At 54.1% G+C, this 27001-nt stretch overlaps 1 protein-coding gene across 6 annotated transcripts in view; it reads left to right on the top strand.

Annotated features, from left to right (window-relative positions):
* SFXN5 (sideroflexin 5) overlaps positions 1-26475 on the top strand; it is a 110938-nt gene extending 84463 nt beyond the window's left edge. For 4 of the 6 annotated variants that reach the window (XM_079111456.1, XM_079111457.1, XM_079111455.1 and 1 more), the window contains exons 12-14: positions 1047-1132; positions 8073-8190; positions 23438-26475. In XM_079111456.1, the coding sequence (XP_078967582.1) occupies positions 1047-1132; positions 8073-8190; positions 23438-23515 (282 nt within the window). In that variant the 3' untranslated portion in view covers positions 23516-26475. The remainder of the gene's footprint in view (positions 1-1046; positions 1133-8072; positions 8191-23437) is intronic. The other 2 variants (XM_079111460.1, XM_079111459.1) reach the window with 2 other exon arrangements.
* The last annotated feature ends 526 nt before the right edge of the window (positions 26476-27001 follow it).

Below are 27001 nucleotides of genomic sequence, written 5' to 3'. Positions count from 1 at the left end.
TGCAGCCCTGGGCTTCCTGCAACATGACTTGGTCCATTCCTTGCTATCTAGGGTAAGACTCTCGGAATCTTTGGGCTTTGAGTCCTTCCTGGAACTCTTGAGGATGGAGTCCCTGGGGTTAAAGAGACTCCCACAGTGGCCATCCAAACACAGAACCACCACTGAACTAAGCCCCAGACTGGCCTCACAGGAACCCGGAGGTCAAGGCCCCATGCAGGTCCCCAATGGAGACCCTGCAGGTACTCAGCAGAAGCATGTACCCTTACAAAGCTGACCGCTCATTTCTAAGACAGACTCAACCAGCAAGGCATGGTGGCCCACCTGTAATTCCAGTAACTTGGGAGGCTGAGGCTGAAGGATTACAAATTCAAGGTCAGCCTCAGCAAATTAGTGAGACCCTCAGCAACTTAACAAGACCCTGTTTCAAAAATAAATAAATAAAAAGGGCTGTAGGTATAGCTTAGTAGTAAAGCACCCCTGGGTTCAATCCCCAGTTCCAAAAAAAAAAAAAAAGAATAAAGGAAAAAAAGAAAGGGTCACCCAGACCCAGGAGACACAAGACCATCTGTGTCTTTGTCTTTAAGGGATATCAATTTATTTTAAAGTAAACCCAGGATCTCTGTCCTCCCTCAGCCATGGCTCAGCGATTCCCAGCTATTTGTTCCGGCCCTTCCTACACCTGTTTTGAGAGTATCTCAGGTCCTCCATATACTGCTCCTGGGTCACTGCGCATCCTGGACTGAGGAGGCTGTCCCCTGACACCTCCCTGAGCACCAGCCCCTTCCTGGGGCTGCTTCTGTCACTGCCCCGCCCCCACATATGGCAGGTGACGGGAATCTGCTCTTTTCAAATGTGCATGGTGAGAAAACAGAGGTGACTTTTCCCGTTGTCTGGAGTACAGCTTTGTGAGCGATTCCATGAATAATTCCATGCTGCCAGATGTGCTTAGCCACAGCACACACACCTGGGGGCTTGGGTGGAGTTCGCTGCCAGGTGGCTCTCCCCCACCCCAGGTGCCACCTCACCGCAGCCTGTCTTGCCCTCAGGCCCTGCTGGAGACGGCGCTGACACGGGTGGTCCTGCCCATGCCCATCCTGGTGCTGCCCCCGATCGTCATGTCCATGCTGGAGAAGTGAGTTGGGCAGCCGGGACTGAAGGCATCTGGGGAGGGGGTAAGGGGGTGGCCAGGGCAAGGGACCAGGGAGCCACGGGCAGCCTGCCCAGTTTGTTCCAGGGGTGAAAAATGACCTGCTCCATTTTCAGACTCTCCCTGGCAGTGCTGCTGGCATCCCGTGAGAATGCGTGGACTTTTCCTCCGCAGGCCTCGTGCTCAGTGCGGCGAGAGAACCTATGGACAAGGCTGGCCTGCCCCCACCAGCTGGTGGTTCAGGGGTGGGGGCAGAAGCCTGTGTGTGTGATTGTGAGGGTGGTTCAGGGGTGGGGTCAGAAGCCTGTGTGAGCGTGCGTATGTGGGCACACATGACCTTCTTAGTGAAGAGTGCTGGACCATTGTGAAGACAGAGTCTGAGGATGGAAATTTGGGGCCAGTGCCACCCCTTCAAGCATCTACCATGAGGCAAGCCTTAGTTTCTCCCCTCGTAAAACACAAGTAATAATAACTCCCTGTCCCCCCAACAGAGGGATGTTCTAAGGACATATTTGTCATGACTGTCAAAAGTAAGGGAACATCATAATACCAATAACAGAGTGATTCTATTAATGAATGAGTGTGAAACTGAATCAGAGACTGATGGAAATGCTACCAGAGAAGCTGAGCAGAGGGGCAGGAGGAAGGGCCTGCCTGCTGAGGCCTGGGCAGGCCTGAGGTTAGGGTGGGCTCTTGCCTGGAGAGTAGCAAGGGCGGGGAGGGCTCCAGGTGGAGAGAAGCTAGGGAGATGGAGCCCGGCTTGTGAGGTGACCAGGAGGATGCGATCACTCCCTCCCTCCAGGGTGCCCTGATGTGGGGTTCCCTCAAGGCAGTGATGGAAATTGGGGACAGTATAGGATACGGGCACGGTTACAGAGCATTCCATGTGGGGTTCTGGGACTAGGGCTTCTCCTCAGATTTGGGACCTTCTTATTCTTGCAATACTAATGATGATAACAAGTAGAAATTTTTATTTCTACTTTTTCTAGTTTTATCGCTACTGTTGTTATTTTGTGATGCTGTGCTGGGGATCAAACTCAGTGCCTTGTTGCATATTAGGCAAGTGTTCTACCATTGACCTGCACCCCCAGCCCACACCAACTAGCAATTATTAAGCACGTACTACATCCTAGTCCTCTCTCAGTGGACTTTTGAGAGGCCCCCCTGACCATCCCATCAAGAAATCAGCTGCTATCACTCCCTCTGCCCTCTTAAAGCCTTTTTTTTTCTTCACCACAATATTGATGTCTGAGATTTTTTATCTAGTTGTTTATTATCTCTCTGCTCCACCAGAATGTGGTCTCCTTGGAGGCGAGTTAACTCCCTTGCTTACTGCTCTGCATAACATCTAGCACAGTTCCTGGCACAAAGTCGATGCTCAGGAAGGGTTTGTTGAATGACTGAGTGAGTGAATGCTCTCATTGAAGCTTCCCAACAGTGCAATGAGGTATTATGGTGTTCCCATTTTACAGATTTGGAAAGGAAGGCAAAGAAAGTCATGTGGTCTGCTTCCAGTCACATACTAGGGAATGGCAGGGCCAGGAGGGTCAGGAGTATGACTGCAGATCCTGGACTGTTCCAACCACACTGGCTGCCTCTCTGGTGTTCAGGTCACACCACATTATCAGAGTCTTCTGCCCCGCATGGAGATGGGGAAGGAACAGATTTGGGACCTGGCTTGGATGCCTGTGTTGTTACAGGGGAGATGGGCAAGACTACACAGGTCAGCGGCAGGTGAGAGTGGGCAGTGTGTGATGGGCCCAAGTGATCTTGAGAGGATGGGTGTTGTGGTCCATTTGCAAGGTGGGCTAGTCTCCAAGGAGGGCTGTGGCTAAGCCTGAGAGCAGGATAGGATTTTTGCCACAGAGAGGGCTGAGCAGTGTGGTGGCCCATTGTGCAGACCCCAAGGAGTCTAGCCTGCCTGAAGCAAAGTGTACTCACTGGGGCCCTGGGTGCCCAGCTGAGGACATGATCTCTCTCTGGCTGTAGAGGAGAGCAGAGCCTCTGGGAGAACCTGAACAAGGGCATGGTGAGTGTTGGGATCAAGAAAATGGCAGCCAGAGCTGGGTGTGGTGGCACACGTCTGTAATCCAGCAGCTTGGGAAGCTGAGGCAGGAGGATCGCGAGTTCAAAGCCAGCCTCAGCAACTTAGCAAGACCCTGATCTAAATAAAATATTAAAAAGGCTTGGGGATATAGCTCAGTGGTAAAGTACCCCTGGGTTTAAGACCTAGTTAAAAAAAAAAAAGGCAAACAATCTTTTTTGTGTCCCTGACCCTTATGTGTATGATTCCATCACAAACTGAGGTCGTCTTCAAATACCGTTGACTGCAAGTACACACAGAGACAGGGGCAAATGAGGTTGGTTGGACGTCTGTCTTGGAGGCCTCTGAATCCTGAGCGTTGGTGAGGCAGGTTCACCAGGTGCTGGTTGCCTGTGGTTTGCACCCTCTGGTGAGACAGAACACTCACTGGACAAGTTAAGCAAAGGAGCTTCGTTACTCACAGATAGGCTTCAAAGGACAATGGAAACTGATGGAAAGCTGGTCCCCCAAGGTTCAGGGAAGATGGAGTCACATCTGCCTGTGGCTCAGGTTGCAGCCAGGGAACCCAGAAAAAGCTGCACCCTGGGTTTTATACCCCAGGGAAACTGGGATTGCTGACCTAAAATGTGGCAGGGTGTTCTGTGGTAGGAGGCATGAGCACAAGAGCGCAGGCTGTACCCCTTTCTATCTCAGGATGTTGCCTTTCCAGCACTTTGTACAGGTATCCTGAGAACTGCAAGCAGGGGAGGGGGAAAGCTGATGTGGTCAAGGCCACCAGGGGCCTTTCCTTTGGCAGAAATGTTCTGGGAGGAAACATGATCTGTGATGCCTTCTCGGTTTGCATCTGGGTTGAGTTTGCAGAGTGGACGGACAGCCTTCCATGGATTTGGGAACCCAAATTTGGTTTTTGGAGTCACAGGAGGAGATATGGAGATTATTCTAGTTCTGGACCTCCCCAACCTGGGATCTGCCTAGTGTCTGGGATGCTGCATGGTCTGGCTCAGTTGAGGGTCCAAAGAAGCCCACGTGCTAGTGAGAGGTTAGCTGCTGGGTGCTTGTAAGGGGTTGGTCCTTCCCTGGAGCTCCTGGGAGAGTCTCTGGGGAGAAGAGTCCAACCCAAGGTGGCCCAGTAAAATCAAGAAGAATAAGGCCCAGTGTGCCCTCAACAATTTACTGATCTCACACGTACTGCAGGACTGGGAGGCAGGAGAGGCAGGGCCATGTGGCAGAGACTTCCATTAGGAAAAGGAAATCTAGGCTCCTCCTGCTCCACCACTTTCTGCCATTCGGATATCACAGAATTTCCCTCTACTTCAGTGTCCCAGCTGGAAAATGAGGACACTGCCCTGTCATCACTTTGCTCATTGGAGCTTTGCATTTTGCACCATCCAGTATTTTTTGGCTCTTTGCAAGGGGTGCCCTGCCAAGTGCCCCATAGTCTTTAGGAGCAGGGGACTGGTTCAGGGCCTCTACTGAGGAGGCTGATGGGAGAGGTAGCCCCCACCCTCAGGGAGCCCTGCTTGGGTGAGGGAGTCCGGACAGCTAGAGAAAAAAGACAAAAGAACACTTACAAAGCAGCCTACTTGCAAATTAATGGAGTGCAAACTAAAACTGCGCTCCAAGTGCTGAAGGAATGCACAGCAATGGGGGAGACCAGCTGTTGTGTGGCAGTCAGGGACTGGGACCCGACTTGCCTCTGGCCTCACTTTATCTTCTCCAGCAGGAGCACTCAGAGCCAAGGAGCCTGGGCTTCTCGCTAGGTAAGAGAGGTGGGACCTCTGCAAGCTCCACTCTACTTGACTCTGAGACTGAAATGAAAGTCTCAGTCAGAGGCAGAGGAGCCTCCACTCGGGGCCCAGAAGGGACTGATGCAGGCACACGCAGGTAGCATCCCCACTCCGCAGGCACCACGCTCTGTCCTCCCCTGCAGCCTTCGCCCACCAGGCTGAGGCAGAAGCTGCTTTTAGACCCAGAGTTGGGATGAGCCCCCCAGATGTCATCCTCCCATCTCGGAGGCAGGCTCCTATGCCCAGCAGGAGGAGCGGGGCTCACTGCTCCCTGACCCTGGGTGCTTCTGAAAAATGCACCAGACGGAATCTAAGCTGGGTTAGGGGTCTAGGCCACCCCCACAGTGGGTCCCTGACTCCGCTCCCCCATCTTCCTTCATCCCTGGGATCCGGGTCTTTCCTTTCTCCAGGCATTCGCACATCTCTCCATCTGCATATTTTAACTCCCCCAGCTGCCTTTCCAATCCCTCCCTGCCATTTCCCTCTCCTCCCCTCCCCCGCCCTGCTGTGTTCACTGCCTGCTCTGGGCTGGGACTCCTCAGGCTTGGGTTTGGCTGTAGTCTTGGGCCTGCCTCCTTCCTGCCTTGAGATCACAGGCCTGGGGATTCCTGGACTCCCTGCCCAGAAGAGACTTAGGCCAGCTGCCCCTGAGAGAGGAGACCAGGTCACAGCCTACCTGGAAGGGAATCTATGTGGTGTTGTTCCCACCAATCCCCTCAGGAAGTCCGATGAACTGAGCCCATGAGCTGCCTCTCACCTATCGAGGAAGCAGCCTCACTCGTTCTCCCTGCTACCACTCCCTGCCCTCAGTGAACCTCAGGCCTGTGCCTCCAGAAAATCCATACCCTCTCATGCCCACCACCTGGGTAGGAGGGCAGCCCTGCTGGACACATCCTGTGTGCCAGTTACAGCAAGTCCTGTAACCCACCTCCTCTTCCTCTCCAGAAGTTGATCTGAGCTGGTGCCAGCCTTACAGCAGCCCCTCCAAAACTCCTGAAAAGCCAGGGGCCCTTGGGCCAACTGCAAGGAGGGTGTAAACTTGGCATGACAAGAGGGAGAGAAGGGGTGCTGGCCTCCCAGGGGTTTGAGCCTGATCCAGGCACCTTACTTCTGCCTCTCCTGGTCCCATGGAAACCCCTCTCCACGGTTCAGTTTAGGCTTAACTTGAAGTTGACAGATCTTGGGGTCTGGGCAGGTGAGAAGGGCTGGAGGGTCAGGGTCTCACCTCCTTCCCTCACTAACATGGGCAGTATCTACAGCAACAATGACGCTTTCCAAGGGCCAGACTGGGCTAACCCTTTTACTTGAATAGAATTGATAAATAACTGAAACTTTATTAACACCTAAGCAGGAATATCTGGGGCAGGGTTTCTTGGAAGTGTGATCTGGGGATCCTCTATTTTAGATTCATGCGGGGTTGTTTAAAAATTCCTAGGTCCAATTCCAACTGAATCAGGACCTCATGGGATTAAGGAACCCTTGGAAGAGTTTGCTTTTTTAACCAGCTGCCCAGAACATTCCAACGCGCAGTCAGGTTTGAGAACTGCTGCTCCCAATTTTGCTCGGTGCCAGGTGCCCTTGGAATTCTTGTCCTAGAAGATGAGGGTCATGTGGCCTGCCCCCACACTGGGACCCTGCTCCAGGGGGTCTGTGCTAGTCAGCTTTCCATTACTGTAACCAATACCTGTAATGATCAATTCATAGAAGCAAAGGTTTCGTTTGGCTCATGGTTTTAGAGGTTCTTGTCCGTGATTGCTCTGGGCCTGACACAGCACATCATGGCAGAAGGACATGGCAGAGTAGACCCACTCCCCTCGTGGCCTGGAATGGAAAAAGAGGAAGAGGAAGGGGCTAGGGTCCCATTGTCCCCTGTGAGGTCACCACTCCAATGACTCGAAGACCTCCCACTAGACCTACCTCTTAGAAAGTTTCCTCTCCCTCCCAAAAGTGCCAAGCTGGAGACTAAACCTTTGACAACTGAGCCCAGTGGGGACACTTAAGATCCAAACTTTAGCAGAGGATCTCACCTGCCCATGGCCAGGATCAGGTCTACACCAGTGGGGGCAGGGCAAAGCAGCCTATTACACCCCTTCACACCAGGAGCTGATCATGTGGAGGGCCATGTGTCTTTGGGCTACTGAGGTCAGATATGGTGACCATCTAACATCCTCTAGCTAATAGTCCACTCTGCTGGCACCTCTGGGCCTCCCCAAGTGAAGTGTACTGGTCCCCACTGAAGGACCTGCTAGATTAGAAATAGAAAGCTCTGACAAACCTGGGAAGGCATACTTGCCAACTGGCATGGCCCCCACTCTGTCTGGGGAGCCCACTCGTCCTGGAGCTGCAGTACCCAGGGACTTGGAGAGAACTTTTCTTGCCGTTCTCCTGCCCAGGAATTCCACCTCCAAAACCCACCGTAGGGAGCTGGTTTCCAGCTGCGATAAACTGGGGATGAAGCTGGCAAAAGGTCCTGAGGGTGGGAGCCAGGAGCAGCCCAGGGTGACAGCACTTGCAGGGGGCAGGAGAGCAGGCAGCAGCCCTGCGGCCTCCTGGAGAGTTGGCCTTGGGTTTGGGCAAGTCCCTGCTCTTCTCTGGATCAAGGTTGACAAGGCGGTCAGTAGATGGCTTCTGCTCAGCAGGACAGGACTGCCCCTTCAGGGCTGCGAGTGTATGTGTGCCCACGTGTGCACATGCTCTGTCTTCCCTGGATGCCACCTACCCTGGTTTGTTTGTTATTTAATTATTCAGGGCCTCTGAGGGTGATCTTCCACTCTGAGGGCCAGCCTTCCCAGATGCAGGGACCCATGTGTGACTTTCTTGGCCCAGGACTGGACACATGGTGGGTGGGTGCCCCACAAGGGCTTGCTTATTGCATGAGTAGTCAGATTCAATCAGGAATGTCCTTCATGGCACAGCCTATGGAGCGGGCAGAGTGACAATGGGAGAGGGCCTGAGAGACAGAAATTTGCTCCGTCTATTGAGCTAGAGGCTGGTACAGAACCAGGCTGCCCTGGCCCTGAGGAAGAGTGGTGGCTAGTGGCCAGCCCACCCTGTCTTTGGGCCTCACGGGCTCCTCCTTCCCTCTCCCCCACAGGACGGCTCTCCTGCAGGCGCGCCCCCGGCTGCTCCTACCTGTGCAAAGCCTCGTGTGCCTGGCAGCCTTTGGGCTGGCCCTGCCACTGGCCATCAGCCTCTTCCCGCAGATGTCAGAGGTCAGTGGGGGCTTCAAGGGCAGAGCAGGGAGGGGCATAGTTGGGTCGTTTATTAACAAATACTTATCCTGTGCTGATTCCCTAGCACTGAGCAAGGCACTGTGGTTAGAATGGCAAATGAGTCTGACCCAGGCTCTGGCTGCTCAGAGTTGACAAACAGTAAACACAATGATGAAACAGGGATCAGCAAATGAAGTTCAAGGAGGGTTAGGATGAGAGAAGGTGGGCTGGACACAGGAGGAGACAGCAGACCCAATGGAGCCTGGAGGGAAGTGGCATTTCCCTGGGGTCTGGAGGCTGGGCTGGAGCTGGCCTGGTGAGAAGTGGGTGGGTGGACACATTGCTTGGGATCAGCTGATGTGGAGGATCTGAGTTGAGGCAGCGGTGGGCACCATTCAAGATCTGATCAAAATCAGATCTGCAGCACGAGCAGAGTGGAACCAGCTGAGGGCCTGGGGCCAGGTGGTGCTGGGAACTTGGAAACCAAAGCAGAGAGAGGGTAAATGTCATCCTAAGGGCTAACCAAAGCAGGACCACAGAGTCCTGATTTTGAACAGCCCCCATGGCTGTCGTGAGTCTGGAGAAAGAACCATCAGGAGGCTGTGGTGGGCATCCAGGGATGATGGCGGCTTGGACCAGCTGTTTGGCAGTGGGCGTCAAGAGAAGTGGGACCTCTGAGAGAGAGCTGGGTGGCCGCTTGATCAGGATTTTATGAAGAACTGCATGTGGTGGGAGGGAAAGGGATCCGGCAGGATGTGTGCCTGGCTTTTTGATTTCAAAAGCAGAAGGCAGATGTAGGTACAAGATGGATGCGTCAGGAGGGGCGGGCTTGAGGGGGACACTGAGTTGAATTGGATGACCTGTGGTGTGAGGAGCCTGTGGAACATGGAATGGAGGTTCCCTGTGGAAAGTGGTTCTGGAATCGAGGAGAAAGGCCTGGACTGCCAGGAGAGAAGTAGAGACCACTGGGAAGGGCAGAGCCAGCCACATGGGATCACGGGTGGGTGAGCAGTCCAAGCTCCATGCGGTTGGAACTCTCCTTCAGGCAATGAAGGCAAACCCTGTCCCCAAGGGGCGGAGCACAGGTGAGAGGTGAGGCTTGGCACCAGAGAAAGAGAAACAGGCCCACCCACTGCTGCAACAGATGCAGAATCTTGAGAGCTTTCAGTTATACTTTTCCCTTTTCAATGGGAAGGACTGGGGCCTGTGTAAATGCAGAATGGAAGCATGGGAAGGAAGCTGAAGACATGGAAACGGGGAGGACGGGGAGCGATGCCCATAGAAAGGGGGAGGGTGTCTGAGCAGAGACAAGGGGCCAGCCGGTGGGAGAGAGTGGGGGGCAGATGCATGTGGAGGTTGGGAGGGAACAGGCCCAGGGGGGCAGAGTGAGCGTGGTGTTGGAGTAACCGAGCGCATGAGAGTGGGGACTGCGGCCGGAGTTTGTGATTTCAGGATTGACCCTGTTTGTGGAGGGCCCCAAGACGGGTGGTGGGAAGGGAATTTGGACTGGAGACCCGGGGCCTTAAAGTAGGAGGTAGAGACCCAGCTTCTAGGCCCCTGAAATCCCCAAGGATGAGAGCTGGACTCACTGCCCTCCCCTGAGCCCCAGAGTCTGGGGAGGATGCTATGGCAGGGGTAGGGCTCCTATCTTGGAGGACCCACCCAGGACACTCCAGGTGGGATCCTGGTGCATAAAATGAGCCAGCAGTTCCTTCAGGCCTGAAGGGCTCAGCTTTATTGTGGGGACAGGGACATTGTGACTCCCAATGGAGTTGAGGACTCTAGGTTGCCTAGATGTTCTGAGGACAGAAGGGAACATCCCTGACATCCATGTCCCCAAGAGTCTGGGCCTGGATTGCCTAACGTCTCCGCATGGCTCTGTGTGGTCAGCCTGAGCCCAAGGTTCTAGGTAGGGACCTGAGGCCTCTGTGTGCCTGTAGCACCACACCACCGTTCTCTGAGCATCTGGAGCGGTAAAAGCTCTGCCTGTCTGCATGGAGAGGGTCCAGGGCAGGGAAACCCCCAGCAGCAATCAGAGACCATCCCAGATAGGTGGATTTCAAGGTCACCCAGTTTACTACTGGGAAATGGAGGCTCAGAGCAGCCACAGGGGGAGCCCAAGGTCAGAGAAGCCAGGTGCTGACATAAGAGGAAACCCTGGAGGTCCATGCTCCTGGTGCAGAGAGGCGATCCAAAGGCAGCCGTTCTGGCCCTCCAGAGGCTCCAGGGCAAAGCCTGGACTCCACTGTCTCCCATGCCTACTCAAATAAGCACCGAAGTCAGTTCTTCTGTGTGTCTAACCAGAGTCATCTTATGTCAACTCAAGTCTCTTTTTCTAGATTGGGAAGAATATCATCCCCACATAATAGGTCTCTGTCCTCTGGGGAAGGATGGCTACATTGCCTCCAGCAGGATGCAGGCTGTCCTGGGCATCATGAGGTGTTCTGAAGTCTTTCTGTGACCTACCTATGGCACCAAGGCCATCAACCAATGGCTGAGAGGACCTCATTCTCCCAGTCATCCTCCCAATTAATGCTAACGAGGTGCTTCTTCTACCATGCAGGGATCACATCCCATATCCCAGAAGCCAGTGGGATTTGCCATAATAAGTCTGAACTTGCTTGGGCTGACCCAACCTTGCCAAAAGCCACCAAGGCTGTCAACAAAAGTAATAGCTCAAACACTAATTAATTAATTAGGGGACTTGGAGATCGGGTTTAGGAACTGGTTCCTAGGATGGCCTATCTGTAGTGATCGGTGTGGTTTCTAATTCACCAGCCCCAGGGGTTGAGGAAAGAACTTCAATCCCCACTTCAATTCCTGGGAGAGAGTTTTGTCTGCTCTTTTTGAATTAGTATTTCTGCCTATTAAATAAAATAGCACTGAGGGTCAAATTGCAAATAGTAATGATAGCTACCTTTACCAAACATCTCCTAAAGGAGGCAGCATGCTGGGAACTCTGTGCCTTATTGTATTAAGTCCTCGTAATGCTCTTCAAGTTCAAAGTATTATTGAATATCCAGGGATGTTGCCTAGACAGATAGATGTGTGCATCTATACTCTGGGGAGAGATTTGGCTGGAGTTCTGGAACCTTCTGTGCTTGGGGGTAATCAAAACCTGGGAGAGGGTGAGGTCACTGTGCAAGGAAGAAATGTCATCGAGAAAGGGGAGGAGCAGCAAGAGAGCCCAGGTGGAGTAGAACCTGGGCTCTGAGGACTTGGAAGTGGGGGCTCTGTGCAGAGTGAGCTATGGCAGAGGGGCCTGGAAGGAGCAGAGCAGACCTAGCGACTGTGTGACGGAGCTAGGCACTGAAGTCAGGAGGCAAAATGATAGTCGATTTTCTTTCTTTGTTCAGAGAAATGAGCTCAGGGATGGGCAACTCTGGGAGATCAGTACTGGGTGTTCTGTGAGATGGAGGTTGGGAGTTGACGAGAGAGCAGTAATGGTAAGGGATTGCTCTTGGCCCCAGGAGGGAAGGTGTGGCCTCCAAGGAGTCCCTGGGTCCAGTGAGTAGAGGGGCCTAGTTGGTCATGGTGGGGGAACTTGAAGGTCCAGAACATGACCATTCTACAAGGTAGGATCCTATATTCCTTGTTTGCAAATGAGGAAACTGAAGTATATTAAGGTTAAGTACTTAGCCCAAGGTGCACTTTGGTAATAATGGAGCTGTCTTTGTATCCAGGCAGGATCCCCTAGCCTTCCCAGCCTGCCCACACCTCATCTAAAAAGAGGAGGCCAAGTCTCATCATAGAGGAGGCCAAGTGTGTGCCCCAGACCACTTGCCACTAATTAATCAGCAGGAACATTCCAGTGTCTTCCCCCTAGGCCCCCGACCCTTTGCAGGGAGGTGGTGTCCATTTTCACAGGAACCTTCTGGAGGGCGCAGCTTTGTTTTCTGACCCAGAGCTGACAAAGTCGTGGGAAGGGTTGGGGACAAACAGGTGGGACCAGAAACCTCCTTAGAACTTGAGTGTGAGAACTGGAGGATGTGATCTGGCCTTCCTGCTGGGCTTTAGCCCTATTGTCCTTGAAAGGAGCGTGGAGTCTGCCCTGATAGGCCCTGTGACCTGGAGATTGAGGCCACAGTGGAACGTTGCCAAGAATTGCTCGGCCAGGCTGTCTCCCAGGCATGGGTAGGCCCTCAGCGCCCAAAACCCATTCAGTACCCCTGCAGGCCGAGGTGCTTTCCCTTTCTGTAACCGGGATGGTCACATAGTGATTCCTGGTCTTCGGGAGTGTCCATTCTGGTGGTGGAACCAAAAATACAGTTAAATCACAGATGTTGGGGGGAGTGTGGCTACGATAAAAACAAGGCAGAGGCTGCACCAGGGCATGTGGGTGGTAGGGGCCTACCTAGGTCCAGTTGGGGCCTGATTTCTGGTACCTTCCTGGCCCTGCCCTCTCTGGAGATGGGAACTCTGAGTTCCAAGTAAACATGGTCACCTCTATCCTGCCTCCCACCCCACGTATACTGGTGCCTCGGTTCCCTGGAGGGAGAGTTCCAGGGTCAGTCTCTGGGCCCAAGGGCTTGACTGCCATGGGAGGCTGGACCAAGTGATGGTAAAAGTCCCTCCAACCCTGACAGCCGGTGTTCCCTACCTGGGAGTGCTTCCAGTCCCCTTAATGAACCTCATGTCTCCTGAGAGAGAGAAGCAGCACCTTGGCCAAGGCCTCCTCTCCTGTCCCTGCCCGTTTCTGCCTCTATCCTTCTTTGTGCCTCTTTCTCCCTTCCCTGATTCCTCTCGGGCTCTCCTCCCACCCCAGTCCCCTCTCTTTCCCTCACGGCTCCCCCCGGGAGCTCTGGGGCTGGGGGACGGGGCTGCACATACAAGCCGGAGCCATTGTTCCACAATCTGTTTTTGTCTTCATCTTGTTGGCAGGCTGCAGGAGAGGAGCGAAAGGTTAATGAGGCACTGTGAACGGGCGGCGGCGGGCGGGCGAGCCAGCGTGGTGACAGGGAACTAATTAGGAGCAGTTTAACAGGAGGAAAAAGTGAAATCTCCTCTTCACCAACTGTCAATAATTAGCTGATTTGGTGAGGTTGAAATGTGTCCACAGAAGAAGGTAGGGCCTGTCTGGGGATGAGAGAGGCGTGGGGAGTCGGGGGTGGCCAGGGGCTTGGCCCTGTCCCTAGGTGGTATTGGGTTAGGGGCCAACCTGTGTCCCCAGGCCTGTCCTCTGCCCCACTGACTGGCCTCTGTCAGCCTTCACCTTCTGAATGGCCTGACTCTTAACCTCAGAGACCTCAGTCTCCCCAACTGTAAGATGAGGTGTTGGAACTAAGTTTCTTCCTGGCTTTACCCCACAGAATTTTGGAAGTGAAAACACGAGACAGGGCCCCCGTACCAGAGTCAAGAGAACAATGGCAGCTGTGTGACCTGAAGTCCGGTGCCAGACTTGTAGCATGGGTGTATCCTCTGAGCCACCCTCTGGGGTCACTCCTGAACTGTGCCAAGTAGTGAACAGGCAGGGCCTTAGCCCTGCATGGATGTAACCTGTGGTCCCCTGGGTCCTCACTCTGCTCCTCTCCTTCTGGCCACTGCAGGGGCCAGGCCAGAGAGAAAAGATGGGGTGGGCTCTGGGCTGAGACTGCTTGTCACAGGAGCCTAGAGGGACGAGGAGTCAGGTTCACCAGCCAGGATTGTTTCCTGTTTGGCCTGTTTGCACTGCCCCTGTTGGTTGGCTTGTCTTTTGTCGGCTCCTGGCCTCTGGCCTTCCCTGACACCTCAGTAGAGGACACCCCTCCCTACCCTGCCCCCTGCTCTTCTGCTGAACACCTTGGCTGGGAGAAAAGACATAAGAGCCCCTCAGGGCTTCCTGCTCTGAGCCGCCCAGGCGGCCCTGCCAACCCCAGACCCCCTCCCTCTCAGTCAAACCCTCCTCCTCAGCTCCAGAGCGTCCCTGGACTAGGTGGCACACTGTTAGGAAAACCAAAGCTCTCTCCATGTCCACAGCACCATTCACACGCCATGTTGTACCCTGGCCTCGGCAGGTGGCTCTTAGAGGCCACAGCCATACTGGAGATGAGGAACCCAAGGGTCAAGCTCAGCCACACCTCCCATGCCCTTCCTTGACTCCTTCCTGCCATCCTTAGAGTTTTGTGCCTCAAGAAACGAAGAGGTAGCCGGGTACAGTGGCACACACCTGTCATTCCAGCAGCTTGGGAGACAGGCAGGAGGATCACGAGTTCAAGGCCAGCCTCAGCAACAGCGATGCCCTAAGCAACTCAGCAAGATTCTGTCTCTAAATAGATATTTTAAAAAGGGCTGGGGATGTAGCTCAGTGGTTAAGCACTCCTGGGTTCAATTCCCGGTACAAAAAAAAAAAAAAGAGAGAGAGAGAGAAAGAGAAAGAATGAGGTATGCCCCCCCCCCCCCCCCCCGCACAGGGAAAGAATGTGGATTCCTCTAGTGGGTCCCAGAATCCCCATTCTCCACTCCCTCACCAGTCCTAAGGATAATGGTGGTTTTGATGAACCAACTTGGCCAGGCAGTTGTGACCCACCAGAAGTCAGTCCCTGCCCCTCAGCATGTTCTCCTTTATCTGAGAAAGCATTCAAACCCCTCACCAAGAGTGGGGAAGAGTTGAAAACCAGCTTAGGTACATGTTCAGACTGTTCCAGAAATAGCCCTCCCCAGGAAAGTCCCTTGGTGTGCCCCACCAGCATCTGTCTCACCTCACATGTGCAGATTCTGGTACCATCTCCTGCTTCAGGACAACAGACCTCTTTCCCTCCTTGGCTCCTAGGGTGTCCCTTAGGCTCAGAACTGGTGCCCTCGATCAACACCTAATACAGAACATGGCTCATCTGGGTTCACCTGACTTTGTTAGTTCTCTGTTCTCTGACTCTTCCAGGGCTGATAGAAAGGCCAGAGACTATGTCTAGGGGGCATCCTGTCCCTCCAGAGTCCACACCACTTTCACTGTCCTCAGAGCAGGGGCCTCCTCCCCTCCAGTCTCCAATCCATCTCCTACTTTGCTTGGAGATGTTTGTTTGGGGTTTTTCTCATTTACTGGTTTAATCAGTCCCTACTGAACTCCGAAGCAGGCTATTTTTGCCGTCAGAAATCTGCCGCATCCCTGCGCCCGCTGCTTTCTTGGAGTTTACCCACAGGACCCCCCAGGAGGGACGAATGGGGATGGCAAAGCCGCTTGGAGCCCAGGAACGCCAACGCCACCTGTCATGTTGCCTGTTCCCCACACCCATCCTAAACCCGCGTGCACACAGGCCCACACAGGCGCACACCCATGAACATGCACACTCTTAAAACAGGCCTCTGCAAGGCCACCTCTTGGCCTGTCCCTCCCAGATCTCCCTTCCAGGACCTTCTAGAACACCTCACTGAATTTAGAACAGAAAAGAGGCTTGGTTGCACAAAGGTCCCACTGAGATTAAAAGCAATGAGAGGTGCACAGGGTCTCGAGCGTGCCTGGCCCACAGCAAGAGCTCAGGCCTGTGAGCTGGATGAGCAGGACAGGGACCGGCCGGGCAGGGCCTGGGTGCTGGGATGACCACAGATCCTGCCTTCATTACATAGCATCATATGGGTTTTCTAAGCCTTCAACGCCTCTCCCATCTATTTCTAGATATCATTGTCTTACTAGTCCCCGGAGATAGAAAATCTTCCCACTGTGCATGTGGGGAAACTGAGGCCTCCAGATTGAGAAAATAGAGGACAGAGAAGGACTGTGAGTTTGGTCCACCAGAGGGCACCCAGGAATAGTGCAAAGCTCCAAAATGGAGATGGGGCTTTGAGCATTTTCTGGGTCCACAAAGCACAGGGGAGATGGAAAGGTTGAACATGAGCCTCCTCCATTCGCATTTCGGTTCAGTTCGATTCAGCTCTTATTGAAGACCAAACTGTGCACCAGGCACCGGGACACTGAATAGCCTTAAATGGCACTCAGTGGAGTGAGGTGGGGTGGCTGTATTCACACCAGTTCTTCTACAGGGATGTGATGGAGATCACAATAAGTGCCAGGGGCACAGAGGCAGAAGCAATGGATTTGGTCTGAGAAAATCAGGGGAGGCTTCCAGGAGGAGGTAGTCTTGGAGGAAGAGGATACAACTTGGACTCAGATCTCAAATATACAGGAAATGGAAAGTAGGTAATGAGTGAGGAACCTGGAGAAAGACCCAGAAGGCCTGAGTGTCCAGCCAAGGAGTGTGACCTTCATTGAGAAGGCAGTGGGAGCCCAGAACCAGTACCAAAGGCCTGACCCAAGGGTTCAGGAACCCAGGTTCAGGCCTCAGCTCTTACCCAGCTCCAGTGTAACACCTCACCTTCCAGCTGCACCCAAAAGGGTAGAACGTGCATGTGTCGTGTGTGTGTGTGTGTGCGTGTGAGAGAGAGCGAGCACGTGAGACCTACCCAGCCCTGGTGAGAAAGGGTGGATGCGGCTGCCTACTGGTCACGGGGTCCACTTCAAGTCTGGCAGAGGCCTTAGGCATGCAGGGGCAGCCACATGCCCACCTGGGCCTTGGGACCCTGTGTCAATGTTGCTACCACCTGTGGACCCTCAGAGGCTCAGACCTCTGGCCAAGCTCAGGAAGTGGCTCTGAGCTGTGTCACAAGGTCAGGCTGAATGCCCCACCCCCTGCCCTTAGTCTTTGAAAGGGAGGCAGAGGAGTCAGCAGAAGAAAGGCCAGGAGGAGCCAGTGCTTTGTAGTAGGTAAAAGCCCCTGAGAATGGGGCACAGGCTGGGGGATCCAGTTTCCTGTTTATGTCTCCGCACCTTAGCTCCAGGTTCAAATATGTAAACTATCCACTGGCCCTGGCTGCAGGTGTGTGCTCCCCGGCTGGAAGGCAGAGGTGGCCCCAAACGCATTCCTCACTCTGGCCCCCACCCACAATGAGCCTGGAGACAGAGGGAAATAGCTCAAGGTTAACCCTTCCCAGGCCACAAAGGAAGGCCATGTGGCTGCTCTAGGGGCTCTGGAGCCAGCTGGGCCTTGGGGTGCTCAGGGGAGGCTCTGGAGATCGGACATAGTGCTTGGCACCCGGGGAGGGGCAGCAGGGTCTGAGCTGGGCCTGCACAATGGAATTGGTGCTCTGATACAGGCAGGTGGGAAGGGCGCACCCCACAGAGCCTGTGTGGGAGCCAACGTTCAGGCTCAGCCTGGTCAGGCAGGACTAGTAGGCAACACTGCTTATCTCATGGCAGGCCTGGCACATTCCTGGCATCCTCAGATCTGGGGCTGCGGTACCATCAGCCAGTGCTGTTTGGGAATGCCAGCTTTCTCAGTGGCCCCTACAGCCCCCCGCTCTGGGACTCTGGCTCCTCAACCCAGGCATCCTGCCCTCCAGCTGCCACCTGGCTCTCAGGTGCCTGGAAAAGGTTCCTGCCTGGTTTCAGCTGCACCTGGGGCTGTGGCCCCTTCTCCCTGTAGTTGCTGCTTGCTGGCCTCCTTTCTCCTCATCATCTCCCCACAGGAGGCCCCTCAGAGCTTGTTTATGGTCCCAACCAAGTCCCTATGTTCTCGGCCCAACACTGGGGGTCCCTCCTGGCTACATCCCTTCCTCTCGCTGAGACTTGGCATGTTCACCGCGGCCACTACACCATTTCTTCTGCTACTAGTGTGGCACACACAGCTGACTTTTGCTTCTTCCCCCTTAGTCCCTCCCAGTGGCAGGGTCCCCTAGAGGGTCTCCTGCCTCCAGGCCTGGAGCTGGCCAACACAGCAGGAGGCAGCCACAGTCCCTGAACCACATCCACAATTGCCTGCCCAAAGGCCACTCCCTGGCAGGCCCCAGATGTGATTTCCTTGGAGAAGACTGGACCCCCACGTACCCATAGAGGGGACTTCCTAGGGTGCACTTGATTATTGGTGAGGGGAAGAAATGGCAGGTCTGCTCAAGTGGCCAGCACATAGGACCCTGCCCCCTCTTCTCCCAGTGAGCCCAGTGGTAAGGACCCCTGTGATCCCAACACCCACGGGCCCTGAAGATGGTATCCAGTGGCCTCGCACCCAGTCATGGCCAGGGAGCTGGAAGGTGCCTAGCCAATGTGAGATGCAAGTGAGGCTGTTCCCAAGGTCTGCACTGAGGCGGGGGGTGGGAAATCTGGACCTAGGCAATCACCATCACCTAGTTGCCAAGATCAAGGCCTCTTGGCTCTCCTGGGGACCACTTTCAAAAAACTGTGTGCTTGGTGTCCATGGCTGCTCCACGTCTGGGCACCCTCTGTCACGGCTTCCGCTTCTCAGGCTGGTCCCCCAAGGCCGCCATCATAGGCTTGTTCCCTTCACCCGCCCCTCAAATGTGCCTGTTCCCCAGGCCCTGGCACCCGCCCCTCCATCTGCTCTCCTGGGCAAGCTCCTCCACTCTGGAGGCTCTGGCTGTGCTCACACATCCGGGCTCTCTCTCCTGCCCATCGCCCCAGAACCCTGGACCCATCTGCCTACCAGGCCTCTCCACCTGGGAAACTCACAGGCGCCCCCGACTCAGCATTGGCTACCCTGAGCTTACCACCCCCTTCCCAGCCCCAGCCCCCTCCCATATTCCCTGCCTCTGAGAATGGCATCGCCAGCCACCCCAGCTCCTGAGCTAGAATTAGGAGTCATCCAACGCACAGTCATCCTCAACACCTCCCTCTCACCCCCACATGGAATTGGTCATCAACTCCTATGGATTTCATCTTCAGAAGGATCCTCGGCACGCCCTCCTGTCTGCCCCCACTGGCAGCGTCATAAGGCAGGACCTAGCACCTCTTTGATTCTGACAGCTGCTCCCTGGGAGGCTTCCCTGCCCCCTCACTTACCCCCCTGGTCCATCCTCCACACCACCACCACCACCAGAGGGGCCTTTCTAAAATAGGTGAGGTTATGGCCCGTCCCTGATCAAAATCCTCCCATGGCTCCCTATGGCTTTCAGATAAAAGGTTGGCACCTTCATGTTGCATACGAGATTCTGCTTGTCCTCACCCCACCTCCACTTCCTGCCACATTTCCACCACATCCGACATTGCTCCCCGGCCCTAGCATCCCATGCTGGCCAGCTAATGCTTCTCCCTTCACCTCGCAAGCTTTGCCTAGCCTCTCTTATCAAAACCCTCTCTTCACTTCCTCTGAGAAGTCTTCCTTCCTTGTTCCTTCATCAGTCATAACCCCCAGCCCCTCCCCAGTTTCCATGGCACTTTGCTTGTGTCTCTGGAATCCATCTGCGTTCACTGTCTGACTCCTCCCCTAGACTTTGAGCTTCTCAAGGACACAGGCTGGTCTCGTCTGTCTCTATGTGCCCAGCCAGGGGGCCAGCGAGTCAGTGGCCATAAACATCTGCTGACTTGAGAGCAGACTGAGTTGGAATGAGAGAAAGCCTAATATGGCAACTCTATCCCCAACCCCTGCTCCTGGGTGCCTCAGCCACCTCCCCAGGAGCCTTCCCACTGCCTGCGTCTCCCCTCTCCCCCGTGCGTCCCTCCTACCTGCTGCCCTCAGCTCCGAGGGGTCTCAGGGGAGCCTGGGGTGCTGGCAGGGGAAGGCCTTAGTCTCCCTGGGTCTGCGTGCTCCGGGGAGTGAGCACCGAGGGCCGTGGCCCTGGGCCGTGGTCCTCCACCGCCGTGAGCAGCCTCTCTGATTTTAATGCGGGCCTCAGTGCTTCAGTGAAAGCCGGCATGGGAAGTTGCTAATAATGGCACTAAAATAAAATATGCTACATCTGTTATGGGTAGCAGAACAAAATTAGCTGCTCACACCTCTGACATCCAAGATGTCTTAACTTAAAATACTCCTTGGCTTACTTTACATCATTTACTGATTATATTTAAAAGAAATACAATTTTGCAATTACTGTTCTTTCCAGTGTGATATCTATGCATCATTTTCCTTTTATGTTTATATATTTCTCCTTCATTAGTGCAGTCTGAAGGGTGATTAGGATTCTTCAAACATTTTACAGAGGTTAAACGTTGATTAAGATTTAATTATTACTGTAAATAGCTTGGAATGACATATGGTGCAAAAGCCTGACATATGTGCATTTGAATAAATGAAGTGCTATTTCCCAGGATGCCTCAGTAGCTGTTTAACAGCTTTCCCGAAGGGTTATGTTACACCTCATGGTAAGATTGCTGGGATGTTATATTTTGTTGGTTTTTGCAGCTGAAAGCTAAGAACAGTTTTCCAGTTTTTTAAAAACATTGAATATTTTAAATACCTAAATTGTTTTGCACAAATTTTTGCTAATTTGTCTAACTAGGTTAAACATTTTCAAAAGCATTTAGATTTTTAAGCGTGGGCGCTGTGCATTGTGTCAGTGGCAGCATGGGGACGAGGGGAGCTGGCGGGGTGGAGGGGACTTAGGGTGGAGGAGACTTGGGCGCTGGCAAGGGTGGGGAAGGAGAAGGTGGTTTGAGGAGAGGGGTGGGGGCCAGGGTTGGTCTTGAGCCTAGCTCTTGTCTGTTTGGCCATCTCCAGTAGCCAGAGCCTGGTTATTGGTGTATCAAGGCTACAGGGGAAGGGTCCTCCCTCTCCAGGAACCCCACTATGCCCACCAGCTCCAGTCCTCACCAAACTCCCTCTCACCTGGTCCCTGACCTACACAGCCTGGGTTGGACTGAGTCTTTGAAGGCCAAGCTAGTCTGTGCCACCTTCTGCCTCTCTCCCAGGGTTGCTATGTCTTGACATACAGTAGGTGCCTAGATCCAAGTTCAGCTGAGCCATGTCACAAACCTGACGCCCATGTAACCCTTCCCAGGGCAGATTCAGGCTGGGACCTCCTCACTGAGGGAGCACCTTCCTCCCTGACCCTCCTCAGGCAGGAGGCGCCAGTGTCTCCACTGGTTCAAGTGCCTGGAGCTGAAAACCAACATCTGGATGCTGTGGCATCTCCAGCCACCCCATCCTCCCAGGGCCTGTTTCCCCCTTTTATTCAACACTTAGGGGCACCAGCACAGTGCTAGGCCTTGGGGTGACCTCTATGTCTGTCTGCTGCCTCGGGAGCTGTGACCTGATGTGAAGGGGTGTGGGAAGAGGAAACAGCCCCCAATAACGTGATGTCACTTGGATATAAGAACTGCAGGGGGCTGGGGTCTACATCTGAGCCATCAGAGTTGACTGAGATGGGGAGAAATGGAGTGGAGGTGGGAGTAGAGGCAGGAGGGCAGCTGTGGCAGAGGGGACAGCTCAAGCAAAGATGAGGCACAGTGGGGGAACAGCCCAGTGTATCCACAGAACCCAAATAAGTACACATGTCCCATGTCTCCAGTTCAAGGGGAAGAGTGTTGAGGGGTAGGACAGGGGCTGGGTGGTGCAGGAGTCAGGATTTGCTCCCCAGAAGGAAGTGGGAGTCATTGAGTCATCTCATGGTGAAGAGGCATCAACACATCTGAGCTATAGAAAGTGTCCACTGGCTATGGTGTGGTGGACTGACATGGACATCTGGGGAAGGGAAGGAAAGAGAAGGCTAGGAGGCCCCAGGGTCTTTGTCCAGATCACCATTAGATGGTGGTGCTATTACCAGAGATGGGGAACTAGGACAGGCCCAGGGAAATGGTAGACTTGGTTCCATTTTATTTATTTATTTGTTTATTTATTATTTATGTATTTATTTATTTATTGGTACTTGGGATTGAACTCAAGAGTACTTAACCACTGAGCCACATCCCCAGCCCTTTTTTTTTTTTTTGGGGGGGGGGGGGGTGCTGAGGATTGAACCCAGGGCCTTGTGCTTACAAGGCAAGCACTCTATCGACTGAGCTATCTCCCCAGCCCCTCCCCAGCCCTTGTTTATTTTTATTTTGAGGGTCTCACTGAGTTCTTCAGGGCCTTGCTAAGTTGCTGAGGCTGGCTTCGAACTTGCAATCCTCCTGACTCAGCCTCCAGAGTCTCTAGGATTACTGGCCTCAGTTCCATTTTAAATGGGTTGAGTTCATGTGCCTTTGATATGTCCATAGAAAGTTCAAGCAGGCAGACAGGTAGGCAGCTGTGGGGCTGTTGCTCTGGGGAGGACTTTGGCTGGAGATACCTCAGAAGTGGGAGTCACCCAGGGCACCTAGCCACACTGAGACCCAAAGACCCTGAGAAGCAGTCAGTGGATGTCGTGCAGTGAGGGCTAAAGTGACCATGGAGAGGGAGATTTTGTGGAGGATGATGAACAGAAGCCAGATTCACTGGGTTGGAGAGTCAGTGGGCGGGGAGGAGGCAGCTCCCACTGGTGTAGGCAGTTCTTCAGGCACATGGGTTGCCTGGGAAGAGAGAGCCCAGACAGCAGTGGCCTGCCCTGTGGAAGGAGCGCTTTCCTGGAGGGAGGGTTCTTGTCTCGTGTGGAGACACAAATAGGCAGGAGTCCGCAGACAGCCAAGGTGGGAAAGACAGAGGACGCCAGGACCGAGCTGCCTCAGGGGCAGGAGGGAGGTGGTGCCAGGTGGGGTTCTGCCTCTGGGGACCAGAATGGCTGGGACACTGGAAAGCTGTGGCTTTGACTGGGGAGGGCTGAGTGGTTCCCCTCTGGTGCCTTTGACCTTTCCCTGAGTTAGAAGACTCATCAACTCAGGAGTGAGGATCTGAGGATGGGATGGTCAAGGAAAGCAGAGAAGGGCTGAGGTTTCCTCTGTGGGAGAGGGAGGTGACCAAGCAATGGCGACTGGGTGCTGTTGCCAGCTGCTCTGATGGTCCAACCAAACTCAGGGATGGTGAGTTTTGAGTGGTTTCCATTAGGAGGTCAGGTCCAAGTGGGTACATGGTTAGGAGCCTCCACCAGTCAGGACAGGAAGGGCACTTGGTCTAGAGGGTAGCTGAAATGATGTGTCCTGGTGTCCAGGTTGTAGGGAAGGATGTGAAGACCGGGAGGTGGGGAGTCTGGGCCTGCCACCTCTATTGTCTAAAAGCAGAGAGGAGCAGGAATGGGTGGGATACCACCAGGGTAGGAGAACATGAGGCTGAGAGGGCAGGGTTTGGATTTGAGGAGTCTGAGTGGAACAGCCCTAGGTGAGCAGGCCCAGGTGACACCCTGAGAATAGTTGTTCGCAGTGTGAGGGACTTGGAGATGAGGGAGACCCAGAACTCAGAGGCCAGGGTATGGGATGTTTTGCCACATGGACATATAATGAGAAGGAAGAGGCCAGACCTGAGCTGGAAGGACTATGTGAGCCCCGTGGTGGCAGGACTACAGAGAGGGGAGATGTGTCAGCAGGCAGGACACGAGGGCCCAGGGTCGGGGGGCACCAGCGTGGTCCTAACTGCCACCCCAGCTCCCCCTTGCCCTTCCCAGTCTCTGCACTCTTGTTCTTTCTGTTCTCTCTCCTCAGATCGAAACATCCCAGTTAGAGCCTGAGATTGCCCGGGCCACAAGCAGCCGGACGGTGGTATATAACAAGGGGCTGTGAGTGGTGGCCGGCCGGCCTGGGGACAGAGCATTGTCCAGGCCGGGGAGTTGGGGGCAGAGAAGGAGTCTCATGGGCTGCACCCACAGGGAGGGCAGATGGACCCCACAGTCCCAGGCCACCTGGGGGAGCACTCAGCCCACGTGGTAGGGAGACTAATCCATTCACATTTTAACCTAGGGGAGAGGAATTCTGACACATTTCCTACACAAAAGAATCAAGTGCATTTCTGGGCCTTACGTGGGGTTATCAAAACTCCACTCAGCACAATTATGTATGAAACTGGAAAACTGCAGAGTGCCCATGGGGTAGAATTAGGATCCTTTTATACTTTGATTTATTTTTTCTTTTTCTTTTTTATCAGAATTAAGTCTGAGCCTTGGTTGCAGGTGACCAGAAGTGGCACGTGAACAAACGATGGGAGCCTAGGAACTGGGTGGGGTGGTAGCTGGGCTGCTAGATTTAGAGTGGCCAGGCCAGATGGCTCCTTAGGCTGGAGATGGGGAGGAAGAGGAGGTGGTCTTTACCCGACAGGATGAACTAGCCGTGTTAAAGCTCCTCAGGACAGGACCCAGGGAGTCCAGGGGCACTGGAGGCCTCTGGAAGATTCTTTGGGCAGCAGGCTCTGATAGTGGTCAGCTCTTATTCATTCATGGCTGCAGAGCCAATTCCTCTGCCAAATGCCCAGTGATGCTGGGACTAGGGTCAACCCTCATGGAGCTCTCACTGATTCCAGTCCCCTGCAAGGACCCCAGCTCCAAGCAGAAAACCCCAAGAAGGAATGATGCTTCCAGTGCAGGGACCGTGCCCCTGCACTGGCCTCTGCAGAAGGATCCTCTTGCAAGCACATGCTGGGGCTGAGGATGGGCTGGAACTGGTCCACCTGTTGTCCAGGGAATCTCCAGCCATTGATGCTGCCTGCAACATTCCACCGCTTCCTGAGTAGGAGGGTCTTGTGCCTGAGAACGCCAAAGCCAGATCCCTGGGAGCTATCTCAGCATCCACCCAGGAATGGTGGGGCCCAGCTCTGGCACCAATGGGCCGGTGACTGGGCAATCACTCCTTTCCCTTGGCCTCCCCTCCTGGCCCAGAAGCAGAAGACTGGATCAAGGGGTTCCCATCACTCTTCCAGCTTGTCTTTTCCTGTCCTGCTCAGGTGCTGGTCATCCTGGGCACATGCCCAGTGTGGACACTTGACTGGGAAAGGGGCAGCCCCCTTGGAATGGCTAGCAGTTGGCCCCAGAAATCAGACCTTGCCTTTCTGTGTGTGACCCCACATCCTGGAAGCACTTGAACCTTTGCCCAAAACTTGGCCGTTCTGGAGGAGGAGAAAGTGTGGATGCCTGGGCCTGTGGGGTGGGCCACACTTACATGCCACCCCTCAGCTCTGCAGCCTCAGAGGCCCCTACCTGCTAGCTCCCATCTCCCTTTCCTCTGCAGGACAAGGACAAGGAGAGAGTTCTATAGTGGGAAGCAGGACCTGGGTGCGGGGTAAGCAGGGTAACTCCTTGTCTGAAAGGCCCAAAGGAAGGGGAAACACTGGCTTCAATGTGCCCCTCGCCTGACCCCCACAATGATAGAAGCTCTTGACATGCAGCCTCTGGGCCTCCCTCTCCTGGTGACTCCACCTTGGGAGGAATCTGGGCTAGAGCCTCTGCAAGGCACAAGAGTGTGGCCACAGATGGCCTCTCAGCAACTTAGGGCAGGTATATCTGTGATGAAGGGGGTCTTCCGTGGATACTGACGGTGGGTTCCCACCCAGAAGCCACGGTGCCTTTGCCCCTCAGCCAGCCCCTGGTGACCAGCAGCTTGCTCTGCAGGATGTTGTCCTGAGGGCCCACCACTCTCCTGAGGAGCATCCCACCCCCTGCTCTTCAGGAAAGGGAGAAGACATAAAAGAGCAGCGAGGGCAAAGTAGCATGGGAGAGGGGGCCATGGTGTTGAAGGGGGAAATACTTTTGAGCCAATCCTGTCATAATGTGAGCAGCCAATGACTGCTGCACTGTACTGGTCTCTAGGCCTGGATGGGGGCTTGGCATGTTTGGGTCCTCTTTTGAAGAGCTCACTTCAAGCTCAGCCTGCCCCCACTTGTCATAGGGTCTTGTTCTCATGCACTTTATCTTGGGGACCAAAACTGCCTCCCAAGCCATACTCCCTCTGGAAGTATGGCCAGAGATGAAGCCTTTCCAGTTCCCCTGTGCTGGTTGCCCCTGCCCATCCTCACCCTGCCCCATCCCTGTGGCCTCAGCCTCCCATAACTTACACGCTTTTTATCTGGATGATTTTCATCAAGCTCTCAAATGCAATTCCATGTGAGCCAAGGGAATGTTCCTATAGGGGTGTGGTGGTAAAGGGTCCTTATAGCTCAGGGTGATGGTGACAGAGGACAGTGGGCCATCCTGCTAAGCCCTGGTCTGGCTTTGAAAAACCCCATAGAGGGAAACTTTTTGCTCATGCCCATACCCAACTCTGCTGAGGCCAGGGGAGTGAGGGCTCAGGGGTGGGCTGGGTTGGGTAAACCTGGCTCAGCTTTGCTGGAATACAGGGCACATCTGCAGCTCTGGTGTCCTTTCCCAAACCCCTCTTATCACTTCAAACATTCCCTCAGGCTTGAGGATACCCTTCTCCCATTTCTGGAAAGCAATTTGAGAGTGCAGAAGGCAAAATCCCAAGATGTCGAGATGGCCACCAGACCCCTTTTCATTTCCTGATTGTGAGCTGGCTACTTTCCTGTTCTGAGTCTGTGGCCTGGGAGAAGTGTGGGGTTCATGAGGAGAAGAGCCAGTGGAAGATCTAAGGTGGTCTTCCAGCCTTGGGTGGGTATGAGTGAGGCCCCAACCCACATGCCTCAGCACACCCAGGGGACTTTACAGTGTCTTTTTAACCTTCTCAGAAATTTTCTCAGCCTATGTGATTTATGTAATACTAATGAACTGTGGGCAATAAATGATGGATTTAAAGCATCAGCGTGTAGTTTTGTGAATTACGTTGGGAGACATGGGAGTATGGAAACAGAGTGGGAAAGGGTGAAGGGCTGCTTGAGGATTGTGTGGGAAGGCCCCCAAGGAAGACCCAGGGTCCAAGGGAGGCCCAAAGAGAAGGGGACAGGAAAGGACAAGGTCCAAGTGAGGAAGGAAAATGGGAAAAGTGGGTGCATTAAATCTGCAGAAGGACCCCCTTCACAGAGTAGCTATGGAGGGCTCACTCAGGGACCCACCCCAAGGAGCTAGAGTACCTTAGGAATTCCAGTAGATTCTGTGCTCCAAGATGCTAGTGGAAGGAGCTGAGGGGACCATTCCCAGTCTGCCTGCAGGGAGGAGGAAGTCTGAGCTGAGTACAAAGACACAGAAGTTGTCACATGCATGATACCAGCCCTAGCAACTCCCTTCATAACTCCTTCATAACTCCTCCAAGATGCCCTGCGGCCAGGACTTGGCCTCCTAATAGCCTGGGCTCCTCCTCTTTCAAGCAGCCCTCAGAGGTCCCCAG

The sequence above is a fragment of the Sciurus vulgaris genome (genome assembly GCF_902686455.1).
Source record: "Sciurus vulgaris genome assembly, chromosome: 14".
Lineage (NCBI taxonomy): Eukaryota > Metazoa > Chordata > Mammalia > Rodentia > Sciuridae > Sciurus > Sciurus vulgaris.
This window is presented reverse-complemented; position numbering and strand designations above follow the sequence as displayed.